The 12,244-nt window shown below is 43.4% G+C and overlaps 1 protein-coding gene across 2 annotated transcripts in view; it reads left to right on the top strand.

Annotated features, from left to right (window-relative positions):
• PPP6R2 (protein phosphatase 6 regulatory subunit 2) overlaps positions 1 to 12,244 on the top strand; it is a 109,147-nt gene that overhangs the window by 35,431 nt on the left and 61,472 nt on the right. For both annotated transcript variants that reach the window (XM_032987119.2, XM_042792021.1), the window contains one exon: positions 11,405 to 11,650. In XM_032987119.2, coding sequence (XP_032843010.1) covers positions 11,424 to 11,650 — 227 coding nt within the window. In that variant the 5' untranslated portion in view covers positions 11,405 to 11,423. The remainder of the gene's footprint in view (positions 1 to 11,404; positions 11,651 to 12,244) is intronic.

Genomic DNA, 12,244 nt, shown 5'->3' on the forward strand with positions numbered 1-12,244 from the left:
ATCTCAAACCAGCTCCGCTTCGGCTACAAATAAAGCCAGGCTGGTGGGGGGGGATAACAGCTTGGTGAAGAAATACCCAGTTATGGAAAGCTTATTTTAAGCTGTTCACAGCTGTTAATCTCTGTAACATCCTTGTGCTGCTCAGGACTTCCCCAGTTTTACAAAATTGGAAAGTTAAATATGGGGAGGATAAGTGAACCATGGTAGATGGCAGGAATGATCTTTTTTGGTATGAGATTAGGGGAAAGAATGACAGCTAAATAGTTGAATGTGGCTAGTAAAATGAGACAATTCAGATTAATTTTGAGTAACTACTTAGTTATGGTCCAAAAAGCACTTACATCTCTCATCTCTTCCTTGAGTTTATGCAAGGAATTTATCCATCATCTTTAAGAAAAAGTTATCACTTCTACCAAATGCTGCTTTTTATTTGCACTCTTCTGTTTTTATATGTTTTTTATAAAGATACTATTTTATTATAGAGATCAGATTGAAATAAAGACTGAGACTGAACTTTAACTTCCTATGTATAGAAAAAACTCCATTATGGTTTTCCAATTTTACATTTCCTGAAACTCACAGAGCAACTTTCTCTTCGTGCATCTGCTATATACAGCTTGATGTTTTTTAACTTATCCTGCCTCTTAACTTACACAATCGTCATGTATTTTTTTAAACTTATTTTAACTTAAAGCGATGATTTTAATGCACACAATGTAACCATGGTAGCCTTGTGATCAATATTGTCTTTCTACTTCTGCTTTACTCCTTTCTGCTTTTAATAGAGTGTTAGTTTTTCACAATTGACTGGTGTTACTTGAACAGTTTGTGTTTGTCTGAGAGATGGTATGGAGAAAGTGAATGTGAGGCAGTTGTGTTTTACAACCCGGCATGGGTGGGAGGAGGAATGATGCACAGTAAATTCAAAACAGCTGGTTTAAAAAGTACTTTTTCAAACAGTTAGAAACTTTGGTATGGTTTAAGGTCAGAGAACACTTTTGATTGCAAGCCCAAATGGGTTTAAAAAGATTAGGCTTATTCATAGGATGTATTTACTGATAATTATCAAGCGTGAGATTTTGCCTTTTAAGTTGATCTATGAAGATATCATGACAGGAGGTTGAGACAGTTTTTACCAGAAACAGAACGTTCTTAACCTGCTTCCCAGTGTTGAGGCCTGTACTCTGGGAGGGGGCTGTTCCCTTCGAAGGCTGACAGAGCGTGTTGCTTCCTGTGTCAGTAAGGCATCCCAACGCTATTTCAGGCCTTGTTTGAGGCATTGCTTTGCTTTTTCTGAGAGGATCCAAGAAATGAAGAAATCCTGACCAAAGAACTTACTGTATTTCAAGAAAATCATAAAAGCCTCTTCATTTACAGAAGGGGGAGATTGTCATTAGCCAAAAGCTGATGTTGGAAGCTGATGCTTGGGCTCTGCTGGCTTCTTGCCTGCTGAGCCAATAAATGCTTCCCTTTCCTTCTGAGCCCTATAGTGAGGGTAGGAAAAAACAAAAATGTGTCCAGTGTGCCTGGAAACGTAAAACTCCCTTTCTGGAGTAAGTTGATGCAAAGTAGTGGTAGCTTCAAAGTAGGGTAAGCAAACACTTTGCAGAGGGATGGTTGGGGAACTCTGACAGTACCTGAAGATGCTTTCAGCACTGAAGATACTTTCTTGAAGCAGGATTAAAGGTTAAATCAAAAGTCCATTGCAAACTTTAATATAATGACAACTTGGGGGGGGGGGGGGGGGGGGGGCAAACGGGCATTCTTCATTTGAGAAACTTTTCCCTCTTACTTAAGTTCAGAATGGAAAGCTCTTTCAAAATGGAAACTACTGTACTTCTATTAATGTCAGAATAGGCTTTTTCATCATCTAGACCTAAGAAAAAGCATTTTGTTGAAATAGAACAGTTTGAAGGATTTTGTTCCTATTAAAGATACTTACAAAAACCAATTCCTGGTTCTGTTCTCACTCCTTTAGCACTCTAGGCTAGGCTGCAGCTTCTAACACTCCTGCGTTTGGCCTTGTTACTTATTGTTAGATCTCTGAAACTCCCAGCACATTGGAGTCTCATTCTAGTGCACTTTAATGTTTTTCTGGACATAGAATAACTAACCTTAAATACTAAGAGGGCTTAATGAAGGGCAGTAGTATCTGTTATGTGACCACAAATGAGTTGGTATATATTTATATAGCACTTCTATAAATCATAGAGAAATGTTTCTCCATACTGTGACACGTAGTGTTCAGTCTGTATTCCCTGACTTTTCTGGGGTTTATGTAAAGTATCACTCAATTGTTGCTCGAGACCCGAAGCCCGAGCCGCCTTCACTTAAAGGTGAAGGTCAAATAGTTCAGCAGTTACAGTCAAAGAGCAAGAGGAGTGGGATGACCTGATGGTGACAGAGATTCAGTATCTGTTGATGATAAAGCAGTTACTCTGTTCCTGTCTGTTTTGCCAACTCTCACTGTGCCAGGAAGGTGTATGGGAGGTTAGTGGCTAGCAGGGAAAGAAGGTAGGAGGAATCACACAACTGTATGGATACACTCTGTTGCTCTTCTGACCAGAAATGTCAATAACAGATTGTGTTAGAATTTTACTAGAGTTCTACAGCAAGCCTTCCCTTGAGTGGGGACCTAATCAGAGGTTAATGAATTTGAAGTCCTCTTATCAGTCTTTAATGCTTCTTAGTTGTTTTGTATCTGGAAGTTATCCATGAAGCTATCCATGAGATGATACCGCATCAATAAGACATAAGGCCAAGGGTCAAAGTTGTGAAAAAGTGTGTTTTCTTCGGAGAAGAGAGGCATTCATCAGCCTTTCTACAGGTGTATATGTTAATCTAGGTGCACCTGGCTAAATTAGTCTTTCAGATCTCTGAGCACCACAGCACACTAAAAGATGCTGCAGAAGCATGGGGAAAATGCTCAAAGTCCTGCTGGTGGGGGGACGGCGAGTTGTGCTTACCTCCTTTGGAGGGTTCCCTCCTCTTTGCTACTGTAGGGTTAGAGGTGGCTTGGATATGGCAGCTTGCTGAGTGTTGAACGTGGTCATGATGTTCTTGCTGGTAGGTTTTGGGGGACACCAGCAGGCCACTGAGGCCCTACTGTTCTGAGGACTGGAACCTGCTCAGCAAGAACGAATGCAGAAAGCAGTTCACACTTCAAGGACATAAAGACCAAGCTGAGCTCTGTAAGGAGGTTCAGCACCTCTGCAAGAGGAAACGGCGCAGACCGCAAACCTGTTCAGTGTAGATAGGATGTTCCTTCCGCTCTGACCGGCGGGTCGTGCCTTAGCACTGGGGAGGAGGCACAGGCTCTGGAGAGGGCCTCTTCTGCTTTTGTCCTCATTCGGTTACAACCGCGCCCCGTCAGCTTTGGTGGGGACCGAGTCGCTCGTGGTGAGCAAAGCAGGCTTCATTTCCTAACCTCTTATTACCGACTTCCCTACACGGGCCTGTTTAATGCTGCCACTTCCAACAGCGGCTGTTGCGGTAGGCAGTAAAACGTGCCTTTCAGCTTTGGAGAGCCCTCCCATTCACGCTGGGTGAAAAGGCCTGAGAGAGCCCTGCTTTGTTAGATCCTTCAGAAATTGCAATAACCACCCCCACCAGAGCCTAAAACTAGAGAACAGAACTCTGTTTAGTGCTTAATAATTGGAAACATTTAAAGTTGGCAGTTAGCATTCACTTCTTTGTGGTCTTTTGTCCTGGAAATCTGAGAAGTTTTGGTTTGTTTTTTGTTTTTGTTTTTGTTTTTTTCCCATCAGATGCCTAGGATGCCCCTGATTTCATTTAATTTCCTGTCTTTTTTATCTTTATTGGGGTGTGCAATGCCACAAATTGTTGGAGAAAGTAGGATACTCTTTCGTATTCCTATTTCTTCATCTGTGTCTTCTGCTGTACACTTACTTTGTATCCCTTAACTTTAGTGATTTCTAGTGTTTAATGTTTCGGTATTTAGAAGTTCCTCAAGTTTAAGTAGGTGTCCTGAAGACAGCATAAACAGGAAACAGTGTTGAATCTTTGTAAGTCCTGTCTCACAAGAAGAAATTATATTTACCATTTATTGGGCTCATAATACTCAGCAACTCTAGCTGTTTTCAGTCTCTCTCAGCCCATTTCCTGTTATTCAGTAGGTGTTTTTTCTTGTCCACATTTTGGAAGGAGGTGCAGTGCACTTTTTGAGTTACAGAAAGAAGATGCAGTTATATCCTAATGCCAAAAGAAAGGTCTTGCTCATTTTGGACTCCTGGCTCTACAAGATGATACCATCATTTCAATAGGTGGATTATTCTGGTTTCTGTTTGCTGTGGTAGATGAACTGTAGTTTGGTGATAAATGCTGCTGAAGTTTTTCACGGTAGCTCAGGTTGGTTGTGGGGAGATCCCGTTTCTTATGAGTGCTGCTCTTCAAGCTCTGCATAGCTTGTAGAGAACAGGTGCAATGTTAGTGATGATGGCTTACCTACAGTGAAGCAGGTTAAAGAGAATTAATTAGCTAATTGGTGCAGAATGGGGCAGTTACTCTTCTATATTATCAGGGTTTTTTTAAAGTAAGCATGAATGCTTTTTATTATAGGAATACTAGTTTGTTTCTTGATACAACTCAAAGTGGAGCATTCATAGCAGTGTAACTTTCATCATGTAGAACTTCTTTCTGGCCCTCTGTCCTGTGTTTTCAATATATTTTTATGTGCTTCAGCAGTTACACTGCATATTGTAGAAGACTGCATGTGCTTCATACAAAAATACAGATAGTGAAATCAGCATCTGTGTTGTACGCATGCGTGTCTGGCTGTGTACGTGTCCTGCTGCTTCCCCAAATGGGGCGGCTGCGTTTCATCAAGAGCTCCCCTCTTCTGTCCTGCTGGGGCTGCCTGGGCAGGGGTAATGGTGTGCCACTGCCCCCGCCGTCGGCTGCGGGCATCCTGGGGTTGCCTGTGTTGATGTTTGGGTGGAAAGTTCTTCTGGACCATCCAAGTCTGCAAAGTCTCAATGATTTGGCAAGGGATGAGAAGAATAATAAGGGCTTCTACGGGTACATTGGCCAGACAAGGAAGCTAAAGAAAATCCACAGCTTCCCCCCCTCCCCTGTAACAGTAAATAAGACAGGAGAACTGCTGACAACTGACATGGGGAAGGCTGGGGTACTGAACAACTTTTCTGCCTCAATTTTCAATGGTAATCTCTATTCCCACATCTCTCAAGCCCCTGAATCTCAAAGTACTCCTTCCCATTGTAAGGGAAGATCAGGTTTGAGACCACCTGAGGAACATACATAAGTCTGTGGGACCTGACCAGCTCCATCCCCTGGTCCTGAGGGAATTGGCTGATGTAGCTGCCAAGCCGCGCTCTGTCATATTTGAAAGGTTGTGGCAGTCAGGTCAAGTCCCCGGTGACTGGAAAAAGGGAAGCATCACTTAAAAAGAAGGACCCTGGGAACTACCAAGAAGTCAGCCTCACCTCCATGTCTGGTAGGATCATGGAGCAGATCCTCCTGGAAGACATTGAAATATCTGGAAGACAGGGAGGTGATTAGAGACAGCCAGCATAGCTTCACCAAGGGCAAATTGTGCCTCGCTAACTTAGTGGCCTTTGGTGAAGTGTCTGCATCAGTGGGCAAGGGAAAAGCTACAGCTATCGACTACATGGACTTCTGTAAGGCCTTTGATATGGTCCCACACAGCATTCTGGCCACAGAGATAGGGGTTTGCTGGATGGACTGCTAGCTGGATAAGAAATTGGCTGGATGGTTGCATCCAAAAAGTTATAGTCAATGACTCGATGTTCAGGTGGAAACCTGTAACAGGTGGTGTCCATACTGGGACTCAAGAGTCCACCCTGGGACCAATGCTATTTAATCTCTTTATCGCTGGCAGTGGGATTGAGTGCACGCTCAGCACGTTTGCAGATGACACTAAACTGGGTGATGCAGCTGATTCGCTAAAGGGGAGGGATGTTGTTGAGGGGACCCTTCACAGGCTTGAGGAGCAGGCCTGGGCGAACCTCATGAAGTTCAACAAGACCCAAGTGCAAGGTCCCGCACCTGGGCTGGAGCAATCTCCAGTATCAGTACAGACTGGGGGATGAAGGGATTGAGAGCAGCCCTGCAGAGGAGGACTTGGGGGTACTGGGGGATGAAAAATTGGACATGAGCCAGCCATGTGCGCTCGCAGCCCAGAAAGCCACCCGTGCCCTGGGCTGCATCCGCAGCAGGGCCAGGGAGGGGATTCTCCCCCTCTGCTCCGCTCTGGGGAGACCCCCCTGCAGCGAAAGAAAGAGGCTTTATACCGAGGCCTGTAGTGACACAACGAGGGGCAATGTTTTTAAACTGAAAGAGGGCAGGGTTAGATTGGACGTAAGGAAGAAGAGTTTCACACTGGGGATGGTGAGACACTGGAGCAGGTTGCCCAGAGAGGTTGTGGTTGCCCCATCCCTGGAAGTGTTCAAGGCCGGGTTGGACGGGACTTTGAGCAACCTGACCTTGTGAAAGATGTCCCTGCCCGTGGCAGGGGGTTGGACTAGATGACCTTTAAAGGTCCCTTCCAACCCAAATCATTGGGTGACTCTCTGAATTCAGTAGTGCTGGGAGCTGCTTGCTCGGCCTTCGCTGAGGCACCGTAGTTCAGACCCTACAGACAGCGTTACAGCAGCAAATTGTCTCTCTGTGCTTGACTTGTGGCCCCCAGGACGGTTCATCTGGCTCCTGTAGGTCGTGACTCATTCTGCTGGTCCTTAGGTGGTGTGTATAGCTCGCTGGGGTTTTTTTGTATGTGGTACCATTCCGCTTTCAAGCTTGCAGAGATGTTACATGGATTACAAAACCTCATTTGGTTGCCTGGACACCTGCTTTGGCCTAACTGTTGGTTTCAATATGCCATGACCAATCATTTCCAAATCTCACTTGCTGCATTTTACTGAGGAGCCTGTGAGAGCACTGTAGCTCAAAGAGCTTTTTTTGGCTGGGACGAGGGTGAAGAACGGTCTCATGTCTCCGCATGTGCTTTGGGCAGCGTGGTGGGAGAGTCACTGCTGCGGGGCAGCCTCCCTTCCCAGTTGGCTGCAGCTGCACCCAGTCCCAGGACACTGGGAGTTTCACCAGTGGCTCCCAGAAGCCCAGCTCTGGCACTGAGGACCGGGAGAGGCCAAACTCCGCAGCAGTTCTTCTCAACTTTAGTTCCAGGAAGGTTGGAAAGGGGGATCTGCCTGCTCTGTGCTGAGAGAAGAGCCATCTTCCGTTCCTAAGAACATCTTACCCAGCATGTCTCCTATAGATTAGACAGCTTTTCCTTTAGATGTATAGACATTCTTTAAAAACAGCAGAATTGATGGATTTATAATGGGTTTAAATTTGAAAAGTGAGATTTACGTGTGTATTGCACATATATGTATGGAATATATATGTATTTAGGTTAACTGTGCACCCAAACATCCTTAATTTAAGGTCTTTATGCCAGCTTTTCACTCAGTGAATTTATAACTAAGCATAGTTAGTTAAAAATATCTGAAGAACAGTTTGTAACGAACACACTATACAGCCAAACAGCATTACTGTCACAGCAGTGTCATGTAGGTTGAAAATTCAGATGTCTGTTCCTAACTCAGAAATTCAGTTACTTGAGTGCATTTTCCGTAGCTAAACGGACAGATGCATCAGCTCTTGCTTGTTGCTGTAATGCTAAGAGTTAACCTTTTAAATTAATTTCAATATACTGTTGATTTAAACAACTCCAATTAGAAACTTCTTTTCTCTCTACCACTTTTATGCTACTGGGGGAGGGGGAAACAGGTTCCCAAAAGATTGGGATCAGCCTAAACTAACTAATCTGGTGATCCGGAAGATTACTAGGAAATGGGAATGGGTGGGCCATGGGGGGAGGTCTGGGGACACTTTTGTTTTGGATAGCTTCCCCCCACCTTCCCCTCAGTAACTGAGCTCAGGCTATCACAAGTAAAGCCGATAGCCTTGATATTCCGAGGGAGCATGTCAGGAAACATGATGCTGTAGGGTTGACTAGAAGTGGTTGACCCCTGATGTTGAAAAGGAGCTTCGTAAGTATAAAGTGCTTTTCTGGATGGGATGCTTGACCAGGATCTCAGTGCTGTTTCTGCTGGGATCAGGGCCATGTCCTTCCCCATGATGTCTTTGTGAGCTCTGCCTCAGAATGCTGGAAGTCCAAAGCCAGCGAATTAATGGGGGGTACAGGAGGAGTGCGGGCAGAGCGAGCTGGAAGGAGGCTGTGCTTTGGATGGCTTGAGAGTCCAGAGCTTAAATGTTCCCTTTGCAATCTAGCGTCGCGACACCAATACAGTCAAACAGGGCTTCGTCATATCAGCAGTGCCTATCACAAAAGACAAACTTGCAAAGATTTTCTTGATTTCTTCTACATCTCTGAGATAAAGACATTAAAAGAAAGAATTATGCTGACATGGAAAAAAGCTCTCTGAAATAGGAATGTTATCTGTGACAAATTTTGAAGCACTGAGTGGAGCTCCACAGTTTGTTATCACATATCCTGGGTGATGGAGCTATTCCAGGAAAAAAAAATAGTCTTAATTTCACAAGGTAATCTTCTTTCTTTTAGAGATCCTTAGACACATACACGGGAAGAATCCTTGAACTCTGAGGCAGGGCAGAAAATGCATGTCAATAACTTAATTGGTAAAAATAAATAATAAAAAAAATTCAGTGTTTCTTTTAATGTGTGTCATCTAGTAGCTCCTATAAACCCTTCAGATGGAGGTTCAGTATGGAAGTTACACTGCAAGGGACCCAGATATTTAAACAGGTAAATAAAAAATTTGGGTATTTAGCCTTTTAAATTGCTCTGCTGTGCTAACAAGAAAGCCATGCCCCCCTGCTTCAGTAAACCTTCCTGGAGGCAAAAAAGTGTTGTTTTCTGTTTATTTTTTAAAAAGGATAATTTCAGAATTCTGTCTTTGATGTAGTTATGCAAGCACTGGAACTGGCAAAAGATCAGGCGTGGTAACATTTTTGGATGCTGGAGAAAGCAAAATGAATGGTTGGAGCAAGTGTTCCTGCTGCTGCGGAAATAGTAATGTGGGTTAGGTTAAAAAAAGCGTCGTGATCTTGTATAAAATCACATGCTTACATACAGATAATCTGGGAATGTAGCACACTGACATCTCTCATCCAATTCACTTCATTTTATAAAATGGGTTTTAGCTTAATGATATTATTACGCAGAATGTTTATCTTGTCTCAGCTATGTTTATCACCTTTGTCAGTGGTGAATAACAGTTACTCCCTTTATTTTCTTTAGTGTTAATGACTGTTTGTTTCTTGAAACCATCTTTGGTCCCCATAGCATACAGCGGGATGCCGTCTCGTTGCACCTGATCTGTGTAGCGTACAGACCCGGGAGTCGACCGGCTCTTCCTGCTCGGGGCTCTCCTTCAGAAACTGTTTTTTTGCCTTTTGTTAGACTTTGTACGTGCAGCAGAGCCACCGGGTTTGAGTGGGGATGAGACAGTGTCCAGGGAAGAATTTAGTCTGAAACGCAAAAGGGGACCCAGAAATGGAAGGCTGTACTCCAGTTCACAGGTAGTTAATGACTTGGCTGGTTTTTGAGGTACAGATGTCTACTGATGAGGAGTTGGAGTTGTCTTGTACTCTCTGAAAATACTGAAAGCGTTACTGGGAAGAAATGAAGGTTACTTCTTATTTGCTCCCTGTAGGGAACGGTAAAAGATACGACAATGAAAAATGAAATGAAGAGCAGTAATTTAAATTGTGTCAGACTAATCTGAGCTCTTTCTTTGGCGACTGATACTCTAAATAAAAAAAATTCAGTAAATCTTGTTTATTTGTGGAGATCATTAAGCTACTCGGTATGATAGCCAGAATAGGATTGTGAAAGATTTTTTGTGGTTGGGGAGCTGTGGTGAATTAGCTGATCCTGAGGTGAGATTGTAAAGGGCAGAATTATAACAGAAAATACTAAGCAAGAGGAAGACCACTGGAAGAGTTCTTAGAGATAGTCTGAACACTGTCTTGTTTTGATGTAGTTAATAACTATTCTTAAAAGTTGAAGCATATTGGGGAAGCTAACTGGAAAAACATAACTAACAGAGCTCATGTAGAGAAAAATCAGGATAACAGGAATAAAGCACTGGGGGTTGGAGTGGGATGAAAACAAATAATACAAAGTGCAGTGCCCTATATTTAGCGAAAATTGTTTGGAGGGGAATATTCTTACTAATCGACACAGCAGTAGTGAAACCTCCTCTGAAATACAGTGCGTGATCCTGGTGACCCGCGGCGGGCACGGGGGGGGCACGGGGGGGGGCACGGGGGGACGACGTGGACCGCTGCGAGCGGGGTCGGGCCGCGGCCCCCGGGCACGCACGGAGGGGACCGACCGCGGCGGGGGCAGCGCTTGGGCCCTGCTAACGGAAGGTGACTCCCCGGGGCTGTGTGGGCCTGGGCTCCAGCTCGAGTCAGTCTTTAATAGTTGGTCGTTGGTTTTTTGTTACATGCACGATCTCACTTTTAGCACTTTTGCAAAAGAGCTGCGTCAAAATCTCTTGTATTTAGTTGGGACGATGTGAAGGTTCCTGTGCGGGAGGGTGATGGTGAGGAGGGTTTCCTTTCAGCAACTATTTATGAGGACTTAAGATCCAGAACGTGTAGGACAAGGAGGCCATTCCTTGAGTTTCTATTTCTAGCTTTGATTTATAGTGTCCTTTTGGCATTTCTGTTTTTGGTAAACAAAATTGACTCTTCTGTTCCGCAAAAGACCACTCACAGTTTTACACTTTTACGATGTTTAGGAGATTAATAGTGTATTCTAGTATTCCGTAAGGTTTACTGTGTGTGTTAGCAGTTCAGCTCTAGGCTTGCTGATGTTATCGCAGCGTCCAGAAGATTGTTGTGGGGTTTTTTTAATACTTTCCAATAATGGTCTATCTCTATCTCTTGCTGTTATGTATACATTGGAGGCCTTTCTTCCACTTACATAAATCATTGATTGTTGCAATTATGGCTGAGGAGCGTGACTCGGAAATACAAATAATGTGGAAAACTCCCAAACCCTTTAATGCAAATTGTTTATAGTGCAGTAGCGTGGTTTCCCTGTCTGTGGCCAGCCTTGACTCTAATCCAGCAAAGCAGTTCTGTGCATGAACATAATCCTTGATTTTTCAGTTCCGGCTACTTGCAGTTAAAGTTAATTTGTGCATATATTGTGTCCATTGTCGATACCATACAGCTGTAATCAAAGTCATGTTAGTTTTCTGGTGCAAAAAGTCATTAATTTTGTTTACAGAATTGAACTCATTTTTACAAGCGGGCTGGCAGCTGTATTAAGGTATTCTGCTCAGAATTATAAAGGAGGAATGAATAGCACAGATGGAAGATTAACTCATGCTCTTTTGCATTACAGCTAGTTGTGTCCCATCAACATGTTCTGGAAGTTTGATTTGAACACAACATCACATGTGGACAAGCTGCTGGATAAAGAAGATGTGACACTTCACGAGCTGATGGATGAAGATGACATCTTACAGGAGTGCAAGGCTCAGAACCGCAAGCTGCTGGACTTCCTTTGCCAGCAGCACTGCATGGAGGAGCTGGTCAACCTCATCACACATGAGCCCCCTGTGGATATGGATGAGAAGGTCCGCTTCAAGTAGGTATTTGTTTTCTCTCCTGTACAAAGAAAACTGAGTGAGAGATCTTGGTCTTGGGAATGCTCTGGTGCGAGGTGGATATAACCCTTTTGGTCTTGGGAAAAGGCTTTCGAGTACTGTGAAACACTTCACAGCATTTTGTTATTTGTAGTGAATCTTCAGAAGCTTGTTTCTTTATTTGTAATGGTTTAATATTGAGTTTGTTTTAAAAAAAAAAAATCTTTTGCCGTTTGTTCAAAGTTTTGCAAGCAAAATGATCAGTAACTCAGAAGTACTTTTTAGTACATTTTGACCAAAACTGCAAGTGAAGAGCATTCTGCTCTGAGTTAGAAGTTTCTGAATTTGATTGGTTTTTAGCAGTCAAGCCCACAAAAGAAAGCGAGCTGTACAGTGAATGAAAGGTGTAATATTTTCATTGTGCTGCATATGCAAAACCTGCTGATTTCAGTGACTGTGTAGCTGGGGAGAGAGCCTAACGCTGTAACGCACCTATTTCTTACGGTGGCCAACTCCTTAGATGTGTTTGGTTCTCATAGCAAGTTGTGTTTATACATTTTTAACTAAATGTATACTTGAAAATATTTACATTTTGG

Source organism: Tyto alba, unplaced genomic scaffold (assembly GCF_018691265.1).
Source record: "Tyto alba isolate M040663 unplaced genomic scaffold, T.alba_DEE_v4.0 Super-Scaffold_2, whole genome shotgun sequence".
Lineage (NCBI taxonomy): Eukaryota > Metazoa > Chordata > Aves > Strigiformes > Tytonidae > Tyto > Tyto alba.